General features: G+C 48.4%; 1 protein-coding gene and 1 long non-coding RNA gene across 2 annotated transcripts; one reads left to right on the top strand and one right to left on the bottom strand.

Moving 5' to 3' along the window:
• Positions 1–7,264: 7,264 nt before the first annotated feature.
• Positions 7,265–8,682, bottom strand: LOC119145197. Its single transcript, XR_005103339.1, has 2 exons — positions 8,361–8,682; positions 7,265–7,803 (listed from the first exon to the last, which is right to left on the bottom strand). It is a non-coding gene; the product is annotated as an uncharacterized LOC119145197 (long non-coding RNA).
• Positions 8,683–8,842: 160 nt separating this feature from the next.
• Positions 8,843–19,499, top strand: SH2D4A (SH2 domain containing 4A). The gene is made up of 9 exons (XM_037381430.1): positions 8,843–9,360; positions 10,133–10,292; positions 10,815–10,971; positions 13,081–13,146; positions 13,560–13,698; positions 14,902–15,118; positions 15,523–15,653; positions 16,501–16,721; positions 18,132–19,499. The coding sequence occupies exons 1-9, from the start codon at positions 9,186–9,188 to the stop codon at positions 18,222–18,224; spliced, it is 1,359 nt and encodes a 452-aa protein (XP_037237327.1). The 5' UTR covers positions 8,843–9,185; the 3' UTR covers positions 18,225–19,499.
• Positions 19,500–22,120: the final 2,621 nt, after the last annotated feature.

Here is a 22,120-nt window from a genome sequence, read left to right as displayed (position 1 = left end):
CCCGGACAGGGCCGGGCAGGGGCAACGGGGAAACCGAGGAAAACTGCGGGGGCCCGGGGCGGCTTCTCCCTCCTCCCGCGCTCGCGGGCTGCGGCTTTCCCGGTGGGTTTCGGCACCGACCCCCTGCGGTGCCCTCTCGGGGGCGGCAGCTGCAGCTCAGCCCCTGGCGCTGGGGGTCCCCGGCTGCTCCCGGTTCCCACCACGTCCCGGCGGGGGGGGAGGGGAGGGGCCGTGTCCCCTGGGGAAGGAGAGGGCCCGGCAGGGCTGGGGTCTCCCGGCGTGGCCGGCGACCCCTCCTCGCCCGACTCCCTCCTCCCGCCGCGGGCACCGGCCGGCTGCTTCTCCCCAGCCCTTTCCCAGAGCGGCTGCCGGCGGGACAGACCCCCCCGGCCCGGTGCCGGCTCTGCTGGAGCCGGGGGGTGCGGGAGCAGCTGCCGGGGCACGGGGTCCCGCTGGGCCCAGCCCCGCCCGGCGCCCCCCTACAGGCGGTGCCAGGGGCCGGAGCCGGCAGCGCCGAGCACCGCCACAGCCGGGCCCGGGGCGGCTCCGGGCTCTGCCCCAGGCCCCGCTTCCACCCGAACGCCCGTTCCAGCTCAGAACGCGCCGCGCCGGGAGCAGAGGCCGCTCCAGGGATCCGCACCGGCTCCCGCACCCCGCCGGGGACGCGGCGGAGCCGGGCTGGCCGGGCACGGGGAGCGGTGGCCGCCCCGGTGCCGCCGCCCCCGGGAGCTGCGGGGCCCGGCCCGGGCGGGGACGGTGCCGGCGAGGGGCGGCGGCCCGGCGGCCCCGCACGGTGGGACCGGCCGTGCCGGCAGGGCCCGGGGGTCTCCGGTGCCGCAGGGGCTGGGTCCCGGCAGGGTCCCCGGGGGCAGAGGGGCGGGCAGGGGTCCGGGTCACGTCCCCAGCTGTGGGAGCGGGGTGGGGGCCGCGCCCCGGGGCGCTGGGACCGGGCGGGTGTGGGGGAGCCGGGCCTGGCCAGAGCCTGGGGAGCGGCTGTGCGCCCGGGGCGCTTCGGCTTTGCCCCTCGCCCTGCTGGTGGGGCAGCCGAGGGACAGGGGACGTGGGTGCCAGCCCCCGGCAGGGCTCCCCGTGGGGCCCTTATGGGAAGGAGGGGTCCTGGTGCCGGAGGGGCAGTGCCAGTAGCTCACTGTGGGTGCTGGTGCTCATCCCTTGGAGCTGGTGGGCACTGGTGGGGCCCCAGAAAAGGCAGTCTCAGATACTGTTTGGCCTGGTGCATGCTGGCCTCCCAAGCTTCAGGGACCAACGCAACCAGACCCCCAACGTCTGGCGGGGTTCCACGCAGGTGCCCCTATCCCAGTTCCCCAGCTTGCTTCTCCGTGGCACCCAAGCCGCTCCTGCCCATCGTCCCTGTCCCATTCCTGCCCAGCCTCCACCTTGCCCAGGATGATTTCTGCTGTAGGTGAGCGTGACCACAGCCTGAGTGTCCTCCAGTCCTCTCTCACCTTCCACAGCACCCACCAGCAGCGCCCTGTTGGCAGAGCATCACCCAGCCCCTCTCCTCACCCTGCAGCAGTATGTGCTTTGGGCTGTACTGGGCACTGGGGTCTCATCCCAGAGCTGCAGGAACAAAGTCCATGTCGGTCATGCTGGTGCGGAGAGGGATCAGAGAGAAACCGTGCTTTTGGCTCCCTGGGTGCTCCAGGTACGAGACCCACAGCCCAAACTCTCCCCCGCTGGAGGGTCTCTCTGCCCTGAACCCTTTTGAGCACCTTTTCCAGCGCTTCTCACCCACTGGGTCGGGGCCAGGGAGACCCATTGCCCTGAAATCAACTCCAGGATGCTGACGCAAGGTATGAGCTGCTGGCATCAGCCAAGATGTTCCCTTGAGATGGGCTGGAAATCCTGTAGCTCTCCTGAAGCTAGCAGAGAGAATGGCTGGAGGAAAAGGGGGGAGCCCACAGGCACAGGAATGGGCAGGGAGCTGGAGGGGCCTGGTAAGGTGCAACGCCACCGCCCCAAGTTTTGGGCCTTGGCACCCCAGGACCACGGCATGTGCTGGCACAAGGACATCCCCTTGTCTTCCTCATGAAAAAAAGATGGGGAGAGCAACCTGTCAGGTAGCAGACCAGGTGGGAGCCCAGGAAGCTACTCCTGAGGCCATGGGGTGACAAGGTAGGTGCGAGGGGCTGGGTGAGGATGGGGAAGGCATGAGAACAAGTGTGTGCCTGGGAAAAGGGAGGTCCACTGGAGCTTGTCCCTTGCAGAGGACATGGGGACACACAGAGGGGACACCCACCACGGCTGAAGTCGTGTGACACTTTCATCTTCCTGAGCACTTTCAACAGAATTGAGAGCAGACCTGCTTTCATATCCATTCTTCCAAGAATTGCAGAAAACCCCACGGCATCATTCAATTCCTGGCTGATGGATTCAATCCTTCTAACAGCAATCAGGGTTGTGCATCAAGTGCCAAGCCCAGGCAAAATGAGGGGTGTCACACATGGCTGAACAGAGATCAGTGGGTATGCAACATATTGATTTGCAGGAGAAAAATGATTTCCATCTCTTTATTCCTCCAGAACAGCTTCTGCCTCACCCACGTCATCTAACACAGCCCCCTCCACCCCATTACCTGCCTCTCACCACATTTTCTCTCCCCCAATATTATCTTTTTTTGCCCAAGAGTAATCTGGGGGATGACACAGACTCAGATCCCTACCGTCTGGCTGCCTTGTTTCACGCAAATAATTTTTTTCCCGTAGTAGCACATGCAATTCAATAACTGCATGTAGTTTTAAAAGCAGGCAAGAACTAAATGTCCTTCCTTCTCCTCACAGAACTTCTATCAACACACGACTTGTATTTTATCCTGTGTTTCTGCAATGCCCAAGCAATGCATTAACAGCAAATAATTTCTGAAATCAGAGAGGTTTGGGACTCATCAGGGTGCACTTCTCCCCCTCAGGGCAGCCCCCACCAAAGATCTGGGACAGCCCCAGGTGCCACCAACACAGCCCTTACGGTCATCAGGGCTGAGAGGCTCAGAGCTGCTCCGGGCCCCATGTTTCTCATTTGCCCTGTGGCCTCCAGTGGCAAAACCACATTAGTGCAGAACAACTGTGGGCACAGAAGAATGAATAGCTACATGGAAAACTTAAACAGCAGCTTTCTGTGCCTGGTGCTACTCATAATCGCTTCCTCCCAACTTGCAAGAACAATCTTTCCCCTGGCAAAGCTATCCAGTGCAACTAGCAAATATAAATACTGCAGTCTGCATTTCAAAAAACCCCAAAGCTTGTCACCCAAAGTTGTTCAAAACCTGGAAACAAACTACATTAGGTGTCATGGTTAGAAAAACTCCTTTCTTATAGTGGTTGGGTTTGGTTGGGTAGCTGATCCTGCATGTTAACCTATAGAAGCCCTTGCTCTTTTCACCACACTGATGTTTTCATTGGTAATTCCCTGAGTAATTTTGATATAGGAAGATGATTCTCATCATGTTTACGTCAAGAAGTATTTGTACTTCGTTCTAGTAGGAAAGAAACTTTCTTCTTGAAAGTAGAACCACGTGGCCTCAAACTGTGTTCAGTAATCGCTGCTGTATCAAATTGTTTTTCCTTATTGCCATACCCATCCATTTGTGCCTACTATAAGACAACTACTGCCACATCCAGCAAAATCAGGGACCTACGGGGCAAGTCAGTTCAGCTATAGGTAATTTCAAGGTAGTTCATGTTGTGGTGACTTCACTGTTTGTTTTTTAATTTCAAGCATTACATGGCAGCCTCACACAGAATCTATTTATACTAAATAAGACACAAACAGGTCTAGTTCTGTCTTCCAAGGGCCAAGCTCATACAGTCATATTTTCCTTCTGTTACGACCTAACCAGGAGTTTTCCTTCCATCTGAAATAGAAAACAGTAGGCTTAAGCAAAATTAAACAAAGAGAGGAATGAATCACTCCCCAATTTAGAACAGGATGAGGATTAAAAAAAAAAAACAACAAACAACAAAACGAATAAACCACCACCCAACAAAGACTGGAAAAAACCCAAAGCCCAGAAGGATATTTTGGTAGTAACCTTGCTGGTGCAGCTGCTAACATAAATGTTTTCTAACAAAACTGTACATTATGAACCAAAGTGTGACAGTTAACCCATGAAGGCTTGTGCACGGAGACCAAGGTCTGGGGAGCAATTACCTTTGGCCGTGCTGATTTGAGGTGGGTTTGGTAATTCTGCTCTGCTTCAACTTCTGCAAAAAGTCAGAAAGCCCTTCCTAAAGTCTGGCAGGGAGGTGATAGCAATGGGGTGGCTGGAACTGGAGAAATCCAGCAAAACCTGAGCAAAATACCTCCCAGGTGCTGCAGGGCTTAGTTTGGCAAGGGAAAGGAAATTCAGTTGCACTCTCGTGGCCCATCCTCTTGGCCAGAGACAGTAATTCCCAGTGGTGCCTCTGCAGCCACTTGTTGCTAAGCAGACCAACTCTTGATTCAAAGCAATGTAGTCCCACCGTTTTCTGAACAGCTTGGTCTAATCTGCTTTTTATGGAACAGCTAACTTTTAACAACGGAAGTGCTCTTAGCTCACCAGGCTGCGCCCTGAAGCAGCTTTTCTTGTGTTCTCTTTTCTTCTCATCTTTGAGTTTCTTGGGTTATTTTTAGTTTCAAGTTACTGTCACATTTATAGTGACAGTATACACACACATTTATAGTAGAGATGTGTGTGGCAGGTTGAAGAAGCCACCTCTCAGAAAATCAGCACAAGAACCACCATTCAGCGTGTCCACTGTTTAATTCTACACCCTTTTTTTTTGATTTATTGGTGTAAATCATATCAAATGTCTACCTATGTATGTTTATCTAGTGTTTTCTTGGAGAACCTTTCCCTCTGCCGGCAGTATTGATGGTGAGGACCAGGACTGGGATGCCAGATGGGGGTGTCCCAAGAGCCTGTCAGTGGCTGAAGGGTCACCCACTGCACATGTGAGCAGCAGCTCATGCCAACTCCTCCCAAAGCGATTGCACTTTCATGTGTATTCATGGACTTACGTTTCCCCTGTAAATGGTAGATGATTTACAGGAACACAGAGAAGAGGCTGCTCTCCAGCAAGCAGTTTAAATGCTGCATGACCTTGCTTTCTGAAGGGTCATTTAACCTTTGAATTGCATTTACTTTTTCAGCTTTCAAGTCAACTATCTTATATATGAGTGGTAGAGCCCCAGAAGCTCTGTTTTGGCTTCTCACCTCCTCCCACTTAATTTTTGCTAATTTTGGCTACTCTCATCTCTAATGCCTCCACAAAACCAGCTCCTATCACTCCCTTGAAAAAAATACAAGCAGTAGAAAGTTTAACAAGAGTTTTCCTACAAGTAATTTGCTCAAAGGTCCCACTGCCATTACTGCAGTTCTTGGCTCCCCTAAGTTTGAGCTATAAATATACTTCTTACAGCTGGAACAGCATCAGCAAAAACACTTCTGGCCAAGTATCGGGAACATGGCTTTCACTCAAACTTTGGGAACAGCATATGACTGATATTACAAGGATTTCCAGCTCCTAATATCTTAGTGAAGTGATTGCTAAAAAAGAAATACTGCAAAGCTCTCAAAATGCTTATGTGATTTCCCAGTGCTAAAACAGCTGCTGCTTTAAAGGGTACCTTTGGGACACAGCATTATAAATTTCCTCTCACAACCAACGTTACAAGGAGATCCAGCTTTGCAAAAACTGCATCAAGACTGTGAAACTTTTTTGCTGAGAGCCCTTCCATCTCACCAACACACTGTGTCCCCAGGCATGAAAGGAGGGACCAGCTTGTCACCGCTGGGCATGGCAGAACACATCATGTCCTCCTAAGTAAATGCCATACCAAAGCCATTCCCACTCCTCAGAAGCCGAAGCAGCGTGGACGTGCTGCATGTGTTCTGCTGATAGCTTCTCAGGTGTCATCTCCCAGGAAGAGTAATTTAACTAAGGAAAAGACTTGGAATTGTCACTAGCAATCTCTGTCTCCCAAGTGCTTTGGGGGAAGCATATAACCCAGTCAGGCAGAAGGAGTCAGGTTGGATACAGAAGATAAAGGAAGGAACCTGCAAAAACAGCAGCACATCCCAAAGTAAGGAAGGGTGAGGAGGAGGGCTGGTGTGATGGTAAGGTGGAGTCATGTCGCTCACTGCTGTATGAAGAGGCAGGGTGCAGGACTCGGGCTCATGATCTGCACTTCCAGCCGCCTCTGCCAGCCAGAGCCACGCAGGGCTCTGCTCAGCTTAGCAAGAACATCCTCACAGGATGACATCTGGCCATTCTCTTTTCCAGGCACCCCTCTGGCTAGTGAACTGTGACTGTTCTGAAGAGTTTCTGGGGAAAAAGTAGTTCTGCTGATCCAGAGCCAGAAGACAGAGCCTCACCAGCTGGCTGGCCTTTCTTCCCCTGGGCAAGCGATTGAGTGCCCTCTGTTTAACCAAACCGCTCGGCATTTGGCCCACACAAACCAAAAATTATACCTTCTCACCTGAAGGAAATAAAAGCATTTCACCTCCCCACATGCAACAAGTCTCTTTTGCTAAAAGCCCCTTCAATGTTAGACGTCATAATTAATTTGTTGGCCCATGGAAGACATCTCTGCCAGACCATCAAGCTCAGACCATGTCCAGAACTATCAGCCACTTAAATTACTGTTTCAGATCCACAGAGGATGCAACCATAGTGGTTTCTTCAAAGAAAACCCACCATGGGCTCAAAGAGATTGTCATGCCCCCCACAATCAGAGCGACATCAAGTACCTTCTGAAGACATCAGTTCACCTAAAATAACCCCCAGAATTGATGTCCTTCATGCAGGGTTGAACTGATCATAAAAAACACAACTAAAAGCTTAAGGTACCCATTTATGGTTAAAGGCACTTTTCTGACACCCTGATCTGTTTGCAAATGGCTTCTCTTTCAGGTAGTGCTTAGGAGCAGGAGACAGTGAAGTTTAAATGGCAATCCTTCAGCAGTGTCCCCCAGTTTTGCAGTTTAACAGACAGTCCCAAGGTACGAGGGACTGCTCACCAGCAACCTCCCCACAAAAAGCTCTTCCCTCTCTACAGCTGCCACCCACCGTGGCTTGAGGACAGCTCAAGCCCCTTTGGCTGCTGAGCTGCAACAATTCTGCTATCAGGGGGATACTCAGAAAGCATTGTCCAGATGAGAAAACCTCCCCCGAAAGCCCCCCCCCCCCCTTTTTTTTTTTAATTAAGGAAGCCATCTGTTTAAACAAAAGCAAGACAGATTTGGAACAGCAGCTTCATGCTTCTGGAATTAAGTTAATATTTTTTAATAGGGAAAATACAAAGTAACCAGGCAAACAAAACAGAAATGAGAAGGCTCATCCCCAACTCCTGATCACTGCATCTTCCCAGGGACTCCTGCTCCTGGCCTCTGTTGCAGCTAATGCTATGCAGGGACTGTGGTCTGCTCCATCCATACCTTGAGGTCCTTGAGATGCTCCTTGTCTCCAGCAGTTTTAGGGCAAGTTGTGTTCAGAGGTGGGGGGATGCTTGGGACAGCCTGCCTGATTCCAGGGGTGGGGTAAGACAGGGGAAGGTGGACCAAAGCAGCAGATACTGTCCTGCCAGTCTGATGTCATGAAGGCTGCTGTTGTGCTGCTCCATTTCAACTAACTAAATGTGCTGTGTGTGCGCTCCTTGGAAAGCTCCAGTACTGTGCTCACTGGCTCCCCTACCACCTCCTTCTCTGTTATTTTATTTGGCAGAAGTCAAGCTGTCATACTTTAAAGCTGAAGGTGCTCCCAACACTTTTCTTCCAATAATTGGGTCCCTAGGGATCCAGCCTCTCTCCTGTAAGACGGTTAATTGATTTGACTCCAGGATTTAGTATGTACTCCCACTTCACCCTGGCACAGGTCCTTCTGCCATATTTGTGCCCTTTGTACCTCCCCATTATTGCTCCATCAGCCCCGTTCCTCCCACCTATTGCGCTATGTCCTATCATGCTTGTTCCTTAGACTCCCCGGATTTGTGCAGAAGCACGCAATGAATCCCACTAGCTTAACCTCCTTGCAGCCTGTGGGCACCATTTGCCAAAAGTTTGTCCAGAAAGCCCCTGCCGCCCCTGGCCAGCCAGCCACCCTGCTCTGGTTGCACTTCATACGTGCTGTCACCCCCCCTGTGCCACCAAAAGTGCTGCCAACCAACCTCCTGACCTCCCCAAGTTTATCCAGATATCCAGAAAAGAGCTGGTTTCAAGGTCTTTAGTCCACATTTCTATTCTCTCATTTGGCACCTTTTCAAGTGACAGGAGAGCTCCCAATGTTTCAGCGAAACCCTTGTTGTAAATGTAAATCCAGGGGCCCAAAGCATAGCTGTGTGGGCGTTAGCACCTTGCCAGCACGCACCAGACACGGCTTGGCATTCCAGGCAGGAACAGGCATCCCAGGCAGCAATCCTTATCCGCTTCATCCTGTCCGACAGGGACGTCCCACGCCAGGCTCACCGCGTGGGCAAGATGCATCAGCAAGACGTGTCAGGCTGGGAGCTGCCTCAGCCACTCGGCTGCTGACCCTTCTCCACAGCAGCTGCACTACTTGTGCTCCCTTGACTTGCTGTAAGGCTGCCTTTGATGGACAGAAGCACCCCAAAACTCCCACTCCTACCTCGGCGGCAGAGCAAAAACTCTCCCTATCTTTCTTCGGTGAAAGGAGGCAGGCTGGCCTTTTGATCATCAAAGTTTTCCTCTTTGGAAGGAGGAGTAGCCGTCTAGTCATGGGTTCATTGATTCCCTGCCCAGCAGGAATGTTTGCTTGAGCACAGCCAAGCCGCACCTCTGATGACTGTAACAGGCAGTGTTCTCTCTCTTTTGATATACTATCAGCTAGGTTTATCAGGGTATCAACACAACCTCCCCACTCCAGGACCCATCCCTTCTGGCCAGCTCTCCCTGCAGAGCGGGCAGGGGCTGCGTGGGAGCTGAGCTCACCTCTTATTTCAAGGAAACTTAACAGCAGGTTTTAAGCTACTTATTTACTTTTTTGGTCTCTGCAGGAAGTCTGAGCTAAAAAAAAAAAAAAAACAAAAAACCAGACAGAAGTATAATTACTCTGGCACGCCTGCATTCCTGCTCCAGGCTCAGGCGGGGAGGGAGTCTTTCTTGTTGGAGCCAGGAAGAGGATCTGATCCCTGGAGATCGTTGCCACAAACGTGCGTAACTTAAACCTGCAGCCATGCTGAAACAGATACTATCGGACATGTACATCGATCCCGACCTGCTGGCAGAACTCAGCGAGGAGCAGAAGCAGATCCTCTTCTTCAAGATGAGGCAGGAACAGGTCAGACGGTGGGAGGAAAGAGAAGCTGCTGTGGACAAGGCTTCAGCAAAGAAGTCACTGCCAAGAAAAGGTAAGTCTCTGCCTGTCAGCTGCTTCCCCTGGCATAGATGTGGCCCAGTCAACTGCTCCCTAGAAATAGGAAGTAATGTGTCCTTAGAGTAATTTCTTCTCCCAGGGACATATAGTCATCTTTCCAAACCACAACTAAACCCACCTGTGATGGAGCTGTTCTGGCCAGCCATGCAATGGTTTTTACTCCCTGGCCCAGACACTCCGTCCTTGACCAAATTGCTCAACTGCCCTAGCTGGGAAAACATGGCTTACTTGCCCCCAGGAGATATATGTCATTAAACTTCCCACTAAATGGGGCCTCTGAATCTGTCTATGACTTGAACATCTGTCCTGGGGCACCAGATCTGCAAGGGGGTTCCTGCTGTACCTTTAGACCTGAAGTCTCCTTGCCTTACACAGCACTGCTGGCTTCTAGGAAAATAACACTCTTCTCCCAGCTCTCCCCCACATGCTTTGTTTGCAGGTAGGTCACTCTCACGCAGTTTGTGGAAGGCAGTGGCAAGGAATTAAAGCAAGAAAGGAAACAGTGGCGAGCCTTTTCACTTGCCCCCCGACTCAGAAATGCCTCCTTCACTGACCTGGCTTCAGTACTATGAAATGAAATGGGAGGTGCATGCTGCATCCCAGCCAAGCTTTCCTTCCCCGTGTACAGCTGCTTTTGGGGAGGCTCTGCCATCAGCAGCAGCTAGGAGGGCACTGCAGGCAGGACGCAGGCCCTGAACGGAGCTACCAAAGCAAGAGTGTTTGCCAAAGAGCTGCTTCTTTTCCAGCCAGCAGGAAATCAGTGACATGGAAGCTCGGTGCTGACAATGATGTCTGGGTCTGGGTGATGGGCGAGCATCCTTCAGACAAATCATATGCAGCCATCTGCGAAGAGATCCAGGCACAAAGGGCAAAGCGGTTAGAAAGAGAGCAAGGCAAGGAGGGCAGGTAAGCACCCTTCACCTGGAAGACTTGGTGGGCAGATACAGAGAAGGTATTTCTAGGGACACAGAGGCTGGAGTCTTCTCTGTAGGGGCTGTGGTTACCACTGTCACACGTGACTTGCAGGCAAAAGGCACAGGCAAAGGTGGCTTTCTGTGATACACACAATGCTGGCAGAGACCAGCTGCAGGCCGAGGCTTGCCCCAGCTCACCGAGCCTCCTGTGACATGGCTCCTGTGCCATACCCTCCGCAGACCACAGGAAATGCTAACTCTTTGATTGCAGCAGGTGGTGTTTGGGTTGCACTGATTCGCTGACGGGTGCCTGTGTACAGCAGGATGACAGTTACTCACCACGAGTCATTAATTTAATTATTCCACCTGCCTGATTTGGAGATACGATAGTTTCCTGCACACGTGCTGCTTCAGTGCAGCACAGCTCTGCTCACATGCAGCTTCCTTGCAAGATGCTCAGAGAGCAGAAAGTGACTCCCTTGGGTTCCTAAGCCCTCTCTCTCTTGCGTTTCAGAGAGACTGACTCTTCTGTAACACAGTCTCTACATCCACAGTCAGGAGTCCCGGGTGAGACAGTTCTTCATGGGAATAAAAAAACCACCGTGGAGGAAAAGAAGGAAGGTGTGAGAAAAAGTGCTGCTGCTACAGGGAAAAGCCAGGAGCTCACAAAGGTAGCTTCCGCCCTTTTCCTTCTAGCTATCAGAAACATGTGCTTTGAGATCTAGGAAGTACAGCAAATCCTGGTTGCTGTAAATAGAAATCTGAAGATGAAAAAAAGCCAGCTAACTGTTACGGCTTTTCTTCTGTAGTCAGAGAAGAAGCTGTGCTGTTACATCCATCCTTAGGACTCTGGAGGTCCGAGTCCTATTATGAGCTGGGAGAGATCTGCTCTGTACCAAGTGATAAGTTACTCTGGATTCCTTTGCTTCCATTCTCTGTGGGTAAAACAAGGATCACAGTGGTCACAGTGCTTTCCCTCCTGCTCTGTGGCTAGTTTGGATGGCTTTTTGGGCAAGACCGGGGAGGGTATCTCAGGAACTGTACATGCAAGGCCACAGCCCTCAGACAAAATCATCTACCTGTATAAAAGAACAGATTAAGATAGAGAATTTTACTGGCATCCTCTAACATGCAAATTTTAGGTTCTTCTTTTCTTCTTCTCTTTTTTTTTTTGATCTTCTAAAATAGTTAGAAAATAGCTTACGACCTTGGCAACACAGGAAAATACCAAACGCAGTAACTACAGTGTCTGCTTTGCTGTGGTGTTTCATTACAGAAATACTTTTCTCCAACAATAAATACATTTCTACTTTTTAACTGGGTACAAAAAGCCATTTGCAGAGAACTAGGAAAAAGATGAGTTAAATTAAATATCCATGCAACCAAAATCAAACAGAAGGAACAGAACACCCTGCCAATTTTATGGGAGAAGTCCAATCTATTCAGCAGAATTTTCATCCAGCCTTTTGCTTCTAACTTGTATGAGTGTATCTTCTTTTATTATACAGCCACTTCATATTTCAGTATAAAAAGCACAATAACTGAAGGTTGGGTTTTGGCAAAATGCCTCTCCCACTGCTACCAAAATACTGAAGAGGATTTTGAGCGGCTGTCTCCTTTATCGAAAGCCTCTGAGTCACATGGGGTTTTTCTTAGCACTATTTGCTGAAGTTGAGCAACAATGTGAGAGATTTGTTTTTTCTTTTCAAGGCAGCTATTAATCACAGTTAACAACAAAAAAAAGGCAACCCCCCCAAAAAAAACCCCAAAAATCTCACCGTGAAAAAAAATCTAAACCCCTTTCAAAGTTGTGTGCATGGAAATAGAGGGGGTTGTATATTTTACTTTTGTTTTCTATCATTGTATTATTAGTAGCTTTTCCCCAGGTTTCTGGGGCTTTTGTTATTAGGAGGGGTGATCCAGACCAAAGACGCCTGTTGCATTTTCTTGGCCTGGAGAGTGGCCTTTCCTCACCTCCCTCGTTGAAGTGCTTTCTCTGAGATCTAGTTCCCATCTAACCTGAGGGATCCGGGCATTGTGCTTTCTCTGCTGCAGGGGACAGGGGGCTGAGCTAAGAAAACAAGCTGCTTCACACCCACGTGAAGTTCCTAGTTTCCTGTCAAGGAGCGGGAAATTGGAAAGCCCTGTTCATATTAAATATTAGCCAAGCTGGTGACGGAGATAAAACGAAGTGTGCCCTTGGTAAGCAGTGTAGTACAGTTAACTCATTATTCACTGCACCGTGGGAGTCAGTCTGGGACCAGTGGAGAGGTGGGTGGGTGTTTGCTCCAAAACAAGTCTAACTGTTCATCTTCAAAGGCAGGTCTCACCTAGCGTTTGCTGCCAGGATAGCTGGTTTAGTTTGCAAGGAAGATGAACACGAGATACGCAGCTAGTAGGGTCAGTCTGACGAGCAGGGTTTTGTAGCACCCCAGCCACAGCAGCAAACAAGCACAGGCAGGTAAAGCTGTGGCCAGCAGGTTCTGCTAGAGCTTTCTTGATAGGGAGGGAGGGAAGGGACTGCTCCCTGGGAGCACTTGAGAGCATTGCTTAGCAAATCTAGGTGTGCTTATGACAGTGCTGACACTCCTGAATTCTCCTCCTGTGGCACTTTAGGCCTAATATAATGAAAAAAACCCGATGTCTATCAGAGAAGGCTGGCAAAATTTGTTAACCTAAATGTCACATCACTGCTTCTGCGTTAAACACCTATTGCTCCAAAAAAAGAGCAAGTGTCCTAATGCCACATTTATTTCTCACTGCTCTCTTCTTCCACCCAGAGGGAAAACAGAGATGTTCACCAGATGCTGGCAGACTGCCACGTGAGGAAGCGTGGCTTCCAACAGGTAAGTGACAACCCAGAGTGCTCCTAACACATGGAGTGGGGCCCAGACTTTATCCTAGAGTCTCAGTCAGCCTCAGAGCCTCATCTGACCCAAGAACATCCTCACCTCTTGGACCAGTTTTACCCAGCGTTGCCATGCTCCTCATGTACAGCGTGAGAATTCGGAGATGATGCAAAGCAGGCCAGGCTATCAGACCGGGGAACAGCACAGGGAGATGCTCCTGATGACTTCTGGTGGACTGTTTTCCCTTACTTCCTTTGTTGCCACCTGCAGTAAAGACAGACATTCAGAGTATGTTGTTGACATCAGAGGGATTCACAATAAAGAATGGAGTTCCCAGTATTTCTAGGCCAGCTAAAAAGCAGGGTTAAAACTAGCCTGGAACAAAGCTGAACACAGTGTTTCTTTCATAGACGAAGGAAGCACAGAGGAGAAATTCAAGAGAAGAGACCACAGCCTCCCAGGAGGCAATACTACAGAGTCACCCCAGCTTGGAGAGCCAGAAGATGCTTCAGAGATCGGATGAGAATGAGCCTGAATGGCAGGAAACCTGTAAGATCTTAGGATGACCTTTTTCTATGGGGCTTGAGAAATTCTAGGGCTCTATGGGGGTGATCTCAATCCTTCTCTTGCCACACTGGAATTGAAAAATTGGTCAGTGGGTGGACAGTACTGCCAAGAAATACAGCACTGCATTATCAGAAATATTTCCGAGTCCACACAGCACCGAGACTACAGCTGGGCAAAGAAATTGATTTTTTTCCCTACAGATACTATATTAAAACAAGCAACAAATACAAACCACAGGAATATAGCCAGGATAATCAATTTTAAACTAGAAGCTGGCCCTTTGTAGGACTTTGCAGTAACCATTACTCTTGAGGACAAGGGTAATGGGTGACAGGGACGAACTCAAAAGAGCTTCCCTGTCATTCAAGCACAATCCCACCTAAGCAGAGGCCTACTGCACTGTCTCACATAACGAATCAAAACAATAGGAAGGAAAACGGCAAACAGTATGAGACCCGCAGTAGCATCCACCACTGCTGCCAAATACTTCCTGGAGAACCCGATGCATTTTTTTTCCCAGTTCCTCCCCAGCTGCTCAGTAGATGGCAATGCTGTACTACCAACTGTTGCCACTTCAGGCCAGGGGTTTTTTTTTTCTCACTGATAAGAAAAAACAATCTAAAGTTGATTACAAAAGCAAGGAAAGAACTAGCTTAACTCAGACCAGCTGAAGAGCTGGTTACTCCTACAGACTCCAGGCTGAGCTGGACCTAGACAGTCAAGGCAGTTTTGCAAGGCAGTTCTCCACTTCCCCTAACAGTTTCAGCAAGACTCCCTCCCACCCTCAAAAAATTATCAGCATTTTCAAATACTTCAAAGGATTAATCTGGGGTCGCTTCAGCAGCTTTTATTCCGTACACCCTCCACACCCCACCAGCTCACATGAAAGACTGTCTGAACCAGGAGTCAACATCCAAAACAAAACCGAGTAGTCTCAAAGGGACCTGGTGCCCAGAAAGAACCCAGATTTTTAATCTTTTGAAGGAATAAAAACTGGACCCTATTAAGTAGCAGATGCCCAAAAGTGATGGGACACATGTGAAAAATGGTCTCACGATTGAGTGCATCTTTCACCTTGTGAAATGGGTTTTTCTCCCACTTCATCAAGCTGGAAGTTGGACAAAGGGCAACAAGCTTAAAACTTGCCTGCTTGTTCGCTCCTGTAGGACTCCTTTTTTGTTCCAGTGAGGAAATCCAAGGCAGCAGATGAGAAGAGACGCTCCCTCGCACGGCAGGCCAGGGACGACTACAGGAGGCTTTCACTGCAGGGTATCCACAGAGGGAAGCAGGCAGATATTTCCAAGGGTGCCACAGCAGGAGATCGGCGACCACTCCAATATCCACCTCTCCCACCCAAGCCTAAGCTTCTACCTTCTGCAATGGCAAACGGGAGAGCAATTAGGTAAGGAAACCCCTGTGCACTGTGGAGGGGACAAGGGATGAGCTTCTTCTGCTCTAGCATGGGATGCTTGAGATGGGAATGGTTAGCTCTCCTGCTCACATGGAGGAGGCACCTTGCAGGCAAAAATGCAGAGCGTAGGCTATATTTCAGCCTAGGGTGTGATGAAATTATTTGTTCAGCCCTGGAGGGTAACAGGTTTATTTAGTAGAGTGTGCTAAGCCTAGAGTACCTATATACTAGATGCTAGGTGTCCTCTGAAAACCATATAAAATTGCTGACAGCTGCACTAGTGTAAGCCTTCTGTTTAGGGCTGTTCTTAACATCCTGAACAAAAGCTAAGTCCTGACAAGGACTCAAAAGGTGTCCTTAGAACTTGATGTACAAACCATGGTCTTTTCTAACAGGAAAGAAGGCATCCAAAGGACAGTCTCCAATTCCACTGAAGAAAGCATCATCAAGTGGTTCAAAGAGGAGCAATTCCCTCTCCGAGCTGGCTATCAGAAAACCACAGACACAATAGCACCTTGGTTCCATGGTGAGTCTTGAGTGTTTCTGCCCCAACCCAATTCTTTAAGGAGTTGTTTCTGCTAATATGGCTGCTGCCGCCACAGGATGGACCCAGGAGCTTTTTGAAGGTGGCTATGTTTTCCATCTTAAATATCTATTAATGTAGTTTAAATTCCTTTAGCATTATGACAAAGGGCAAGCTAAAGTATTAGAACATAGGCCAGGTGTTCAAAATACCCCGTACCTCTGTGCCACCCCTGCCTCCCGGTAGTGAACGCGTGGTCACCCTGGTAACTGCTTGGACCAGGGTGAGAGAGATTCGAGCACACCTCATCCAACTCAGCTTTGGCCCCAAGTCACTCTCCCTCCATACGTGCTCATTATCCACCACCTTTCCATCACATTTCTAATGGGTCATCATAATCCCATCCACCTCCCTTGCTTGGGAAACTCCTTTGATCCAAGAGTGCAGCAACAGAAGCATTATCCTCTTGCAACTGGGCTGTCAGTGCTTGCGAGGCGTCCTGACAGGACCTGTGATCACTGTCTCTGCAAAGCCCTGCCATACTGGAATCAACACGCAACACAGGGCAATGCTGTTCTCTCGCATAACACAGAAACTGTTCTTTTGAGCTCTGCGCGTCTATCATCCACAACCAGCCGAGTCTGGAACAGTTAAAGCGCAGCTAGCATGTGGCCATGGTTTGTTACTAGCAGTGGCAGTGCTGTTCTTCCTGGGCTGCTGGGCGACGCGAGGGTCAGAAGTGCCATGGGCTCGGTTTAGAGCAGTAAAGCAGATGTCTTGTGAGAACTGTTCCAGCCAGTCCTGCACGAATGCTTTTCTCCCTTCGGGTTTGTGTTTTGGTTTTGAGCAGGTATCGTAGCCTCCAAGAAAGCAGAGGAGCTTCTGAATAAAACAGTACCGGGGAGTTTTCTGGTCCGGGTCAGCGAGAAAATCAAAGGCTACGTGCTCTCCTATCGGTCTGTGGAAGGATGTAAGCACTTCCTCATTGATGCCTCCAGTGATTCCTACAGCTTCCTTGGAGTGGACCAGCTACAACATCCAACCCTGGCTGACCTTGTAGACTACCACAAGGTGAACATCTAGCAATGCATTCATTAACTGTTTGCTTACTTGCCTCAGGGCACTTCAAAATAAGTAAGAATAGATTCAGTTTTTTTTTAAATAGGTACCTAGACCCATTTTAGCTGCTGTTGGGTATCCTGTGTGCCCCTCCAGAAGGGTATGCCAGCCTGATGGGTACATCTGAGGTGATCTAACACATCTCAAACATCTTAGACCTGACTTATTCCTTCTCAAGTGCACAGAATGCCTTGTACACAGGGCCCATGTTACTTACACACTGTTCAGTAGAAAGGCCGATAAGGTGAGAGATGGCAGCATATTCATGCAGACTTCATTTTGGGGGGGATTCTCTCCGTTTTTGCAGGGCCCCGGCAAGTTGGGTAAGCAGAAAATCCTGCTTGCCTCCAGTTTCAGCAAGAAAGAGAACAAGGTATCGATAATCTCCAAGTAGGCAAGGTGTGATATGGAGCAAATATAAAAAATAGGAGGGAAAGAAGAAGGTTGGCAGGTTCTTGCAACAATACGACGGTGCTTGCTAGCACTGTCTGCAGTTACCTGGGCTCCAAGGAGGGCCAGATGGATTGTTCATTCCTTTACTGTAAGATCTGCCCAGGGGCAGGACAATCATTTTGCCTAAAGGTTCATTTAAAATAAGTGCCTAGCCTAACAGAGACATGGCTAAAGATAATTGGACATGAGGAAAATACCTATGTTCATTTGCTATATGGAGCTCTACCTGGGCTACCTGAACTTGCTTCTTGCATGGGTTTCACAGTTCAGGCTGAAGTTGTTGAAAGCAGGAGCTATACAGCTCTACCAGAGCCAGAGGATTTAAAGCCTGGCTATGCCTATCTGTATAAAGATAGGGCCGTGCCCACTGTCTGCGAAGAATCCTACAGACCCCCTGCGCTGCAGCAGAGATGGGCAGGGTGAACCCACTCCACTGAAGTGCCTTAGTGGGTTCTGCTTATCACCCACTGGGTGACCATGAAAGAAGGCAAGTTTCCACCATGCGTCTGGTGCTAGGGTGGAGAACGAGATGGGAAGCAGAGACTGTACTACCCGGGAATTCCCTTGTTAGAACTGGGGCAGAGGGTCTGGGCTTATTCCAGGATCTTTGTCCCTCCCACAAACCCAGCCAGGAGCACGGTCCACAACCACCCTGCCCCGCATAGCTGCATGCTGCACAGCCCTTGCTCCAGCACCTTCTAGGCTGGGCAGTAGTTCCTGCCATAGAAGCTGCAGTTGCCTACAAGACAAGCACAGCTCTTTCCGAGAACTGCCAGAATTGTGCCTCTGGGTTCCTGCACCAAGCACATTCCGCACCTTCAGGGAGGCAGGGTGACTGCTGTCCGCCCCGTGATGTGATAGGTAGGGTCTGTTTGAAAGGTGGTGTTTAATCATATCCTATATCAACAGGACGAACCCATCACTTCCTTGGGGAAGGAGCTGTTGCTTTACCCGTGTGGCCAAGAGGACCAGGAACCAGACTACGTCTCTCTCTTTGAGTAAACCTCCCCGTCTCGCTGTGCAGCCCCATGCTTGTATTCACAAAGACCAAACTTTGAACTACAGCTGCTGATGCTTACCTGAAACAGTAGCCATCAGCACCCCTATCTTCTGTCCTTCACAACAAAGCAGCAGGAGGAGAAGTACTGTTGTGGGCTCGTCATATCAACAGAATTAAAGGATGCATCAGCCCAGCAAGCTGAAAAGCACCTGGATGTATGCTGCACAATGGAGTGAATGAGATGCTGAAGTAATCCGTTGAACAGGGAGATACTGTCACCTATTTTCAGTAGGTTTTTGAAGTTTTCCTGGGGGGCTTCTGTATTCAAGCTGCCTTTGGTTCTTGAATACAAGGTTGTGTGCCGCCTAGGAAATAGATTAGTATCTATAGTTGAATGAGATCATACCTTCCTGAAGTCACAAAACAACTTGGAGAGGTGAATCAGTCTTGATATAGTAATTTGCATAATGTGAAGCTTAATCCTGTAAAAAGCTGTGCCCTTGGAGTCAAGGATGTTCAAGCCAAACATCCAAGCAAACTCTTGGTGCCTTTCAGTGAAAGGTGTTCTCTGTGAAGAGGGATTTTCATGAAAAGTGCATTTTTAAAATTCCTTTAGCCGCTGAATATAGATTCTCACTCTTTTAACATGTATTTAAATCCCACACTGACCTTTCTGCACAAAGAAGGATTAACCTTTTTAAAGGGAAAGGAGAAGGGAGACAGGAATTTGTATGAATGACTACCACATGCACAGAGCCTAAAAAATGTAAGAAGCAGCGCCTGTATCAGTATTAGCACAGTTTACAGAAGAGTGTTTGCCAGTAAAAAATACTGTTTTCCCACACGGAGCTATTTATTGCAAGTTGTGTCCACATTACTGAGATGCACCTGGTGTAAATTTTAACATAGAACTTGTTCTTTCAATGTGATGTTCTCTCTTTGTGTGTTACATTGATTTTAAATTCTGAATTATGTTTCAAAATATTGGGGGAGAGGCTGGACAGAATCACATAACAAATTAACCCTCAGCCACCCAGATTCTCTTATGTTGTTGCACGTGGCAAACTCTACAGCTGAGGGTTGTGGTGCAAATCTGTGAACATAATTTTTTAGAGATGCAATCTTCAAATAGTGAACAAGAGTCAATCTTGTTTCAGTTGTTTTACCTGTTCCCTTCTTTCTGTTGGATCAGGGATACTCAGCTTAACTTGAGGAAGCAGTCAAAAACTTTGAAAACTGTTTTGCAGAATACAGATTAAAAGAAATTGTTGTACTCATCTGGTCTTAAAATTTACAACTATGCTAATAGGTGGTTTCCATACAAGGAAAGAGGGGATAACTGCACTCCAGTTACACCAGGTTTAACTTGCTAGAGATAAAGCCAACAGCACTCTGGCAGGGCAAATGACTTAAGGAGCTTCTTGAGCACAGTATCACATGTATCAAAGAGATATTTTTCAGCATGAACTGCATGAATCATGACAGAGTGCTAGATTATTTGTAGGGAAAAAAATCCCTCCTTCCCTCTTCATGAACTGTTTCTTTTGAAAAATATGGCCAAAGTGAAAGGTCATTCAGAGATCCTAGAGAAAAGATAGCATCTGTTCTCATGTGAAGAACATGCCATTGCTGCTGTCCTGCTGGAGAGAAATCATGAAGTGTTTTGTACACCTATGGGCTAGTAAAGACAGGGGACACAGTCTCCTTTAAAAAGGCAGTTTCAGAAGCAGGGTGTTTCTGGCATGAACACAGCAGAACTGCATGACAGCAGGACATGATCAGTTTTAGCTCTCAGATCTTAGTAGAACTCCTTGGGGTTTGACCTGGTAACCAGTGGACCACTAGCTTCACATACCTTTATACATACTCATTTCCAAATGTTGGCTTAGTAGAGCCTAGAGAAAGCCACAATCAGTCTTCACAGCTATCACACATTTGAGAATCATGCCTCTTTTTTGAAGTTTTTTAAAGACTCCCAGTTTCACTTGTTTGCTGTGAGGGAAGAAACCTGAAGTTTTATACCACCACATTTAGATTACTGCACTGACTACTAAGACAGCATCCTTGCCAGAACCAACGGCCAGAACAGAACCCTCAAGGTATGCTTAAAAAATCTAGTTACCCTGAAATTCTGTGGAGCAAGGATGACTTGCCATGGTCATTAAGGAAGGGTGCTGGCTTGTCTTTGGGGGTTTCTCTGTAGAATCTTCCTTTCTTCAAGGGATGCTGTGCAAAGATTACAATTTAGTCACATTTGAAAATTGCTTGCTGGAGAGATCATGACACCTGGAAGGATACTGCAATTTTTTTTGCTCAGTGCCTCTGTGCCTTTAACCAAAGCATGCAACAGTCATAAGAAATTAAAGCAAGGAGTCCCTGCATGGCCTCCCCATGTATGCAGAATGAGCTCTATTCCCCCCGCAACTAAGATCCAGGCAGCTGCCATTCTGAGAAAGATCACAAGGTGTTTCTGGGACAAGGAAGTTTGAGAGCTGCCTGGCAAAAGCTATGGTTCTCTTGGCTGCTCTCTTTGGTTTTAATCTTTTTCTAACTGGTCTGAAAGACCTGTTACAGCCCCATTTGGCTCACAGAAACATAGCTAATAGCAGCTTCCCTTTCTCATACTGTTCTTCACCTCTCCTATCAGTGCAGTCTCCACCTTTAAGAGAGCCCTGCCAGACTTCTGCTCTAATTAGATTCTCCTGCACATCACTGAGGTGGGCAATGACTGTGAGCTGGCTTTCTACATCATTGATTCAATCCTACCTCTTGCCAAACTGGCTTCTGCAGCCAAGGAACAGGAACTGCATAGACAGTATTATTCCTGGCAGAAGGAACAGCATCTCTGTGGGAAAGAATGTGCAAGAGTCACAAAGGTGCTATTTAAAAACATAACTTGTGAAATTCTTGACAGGGGCTGAATGACACATTTGCTAAGGTACCCAAAGTAATGAAGTGTTGAATTTACATATGCCCAGCGCTTAGAATCAGAGACTAATACAGGTTTGAAGGAACCTCTGGAGATCACCTGGTCTAGCCCTGCTCTACAAGTGTGTCCAGTCTCAAAGTTACATTAAATTGCCGAGGGCTTAGGGAAACCTAAGGGAAGATAACAAAAAACCATCATGGAAATAGTTAAGGTTGGGCTTGAGGCAGGTTATGATTATGCAACTTCCATAATATACACCACTCAGTTTTAAATTCTGGTTAAGTGGGACTGTAGGAACAACTATTACCTTGGAGCAGCTCAGTTACTGTAGCTCTCATATGCATTCAACGAGCCATGCCTGTCTTCTCCTACTGCATAATATTTGTAAAGTTACTTTATCAAACCAAAGCTCTTTATAAACAATTTATCACGTATTCTGAGAATGAAAAAGTTCTTTGGAGAACCTACTTGAGTTGTTGATGTTTTTACAGTAAGTGATGTATCTGGGGGTTGGATTTTTTAAGCATACAGAGTTTCCATTCTTTTTGTACTTTTGCAGTGGTTTTGGACATTTTCTGATTTGCAAGAGAAGTGCAACGCATATCATTTGCATCCAACAAAAGACAAATATATGTAAATGTGTCAAGGGAAAAGGTACTTACAGTAGCATGGTCTCTGCAGATTCTGCATGCAATGCTTTCAAAAGAATTTCATAAGCACTCTTCCTACTGCACAGTGGCACGACAAATAGCATTTTATTCATTATTCAGTGCTACCTTGCATATTTCTTCCTGCAGCTTTTACAAGCCAAAACCCGAATTAGAGTCTGGTTTCAGACTGCTTTGAATCTGCAGCTATAAAACAAAGAGACCTCCTAGAGAAACAGCATTTAGGCAATCAAATGGGATTTCCAAGCCCATGCAGTTTTTGTTGGCTAGTATATACTAAAATGATAAACAGCAGTCAGCA

This window comes from Falco rusticolus, chromosome 1 (genome assembly GCF_015220075.1).
Source record: "Falco rusticolus isolate bFalRus1 chromosome 1, bFalRus1.pri, whole genome shotgun sequence".
NCBI lineage: Eukaryota > Metazoa > Chordata > Aves > Falconiformes > Falconidae > Falco > Falco rusticolus.
Note: the sequence above shows the minus strand (reverse complement) of the source record. Positions and strands in the feature narration are given on the sequence as shown.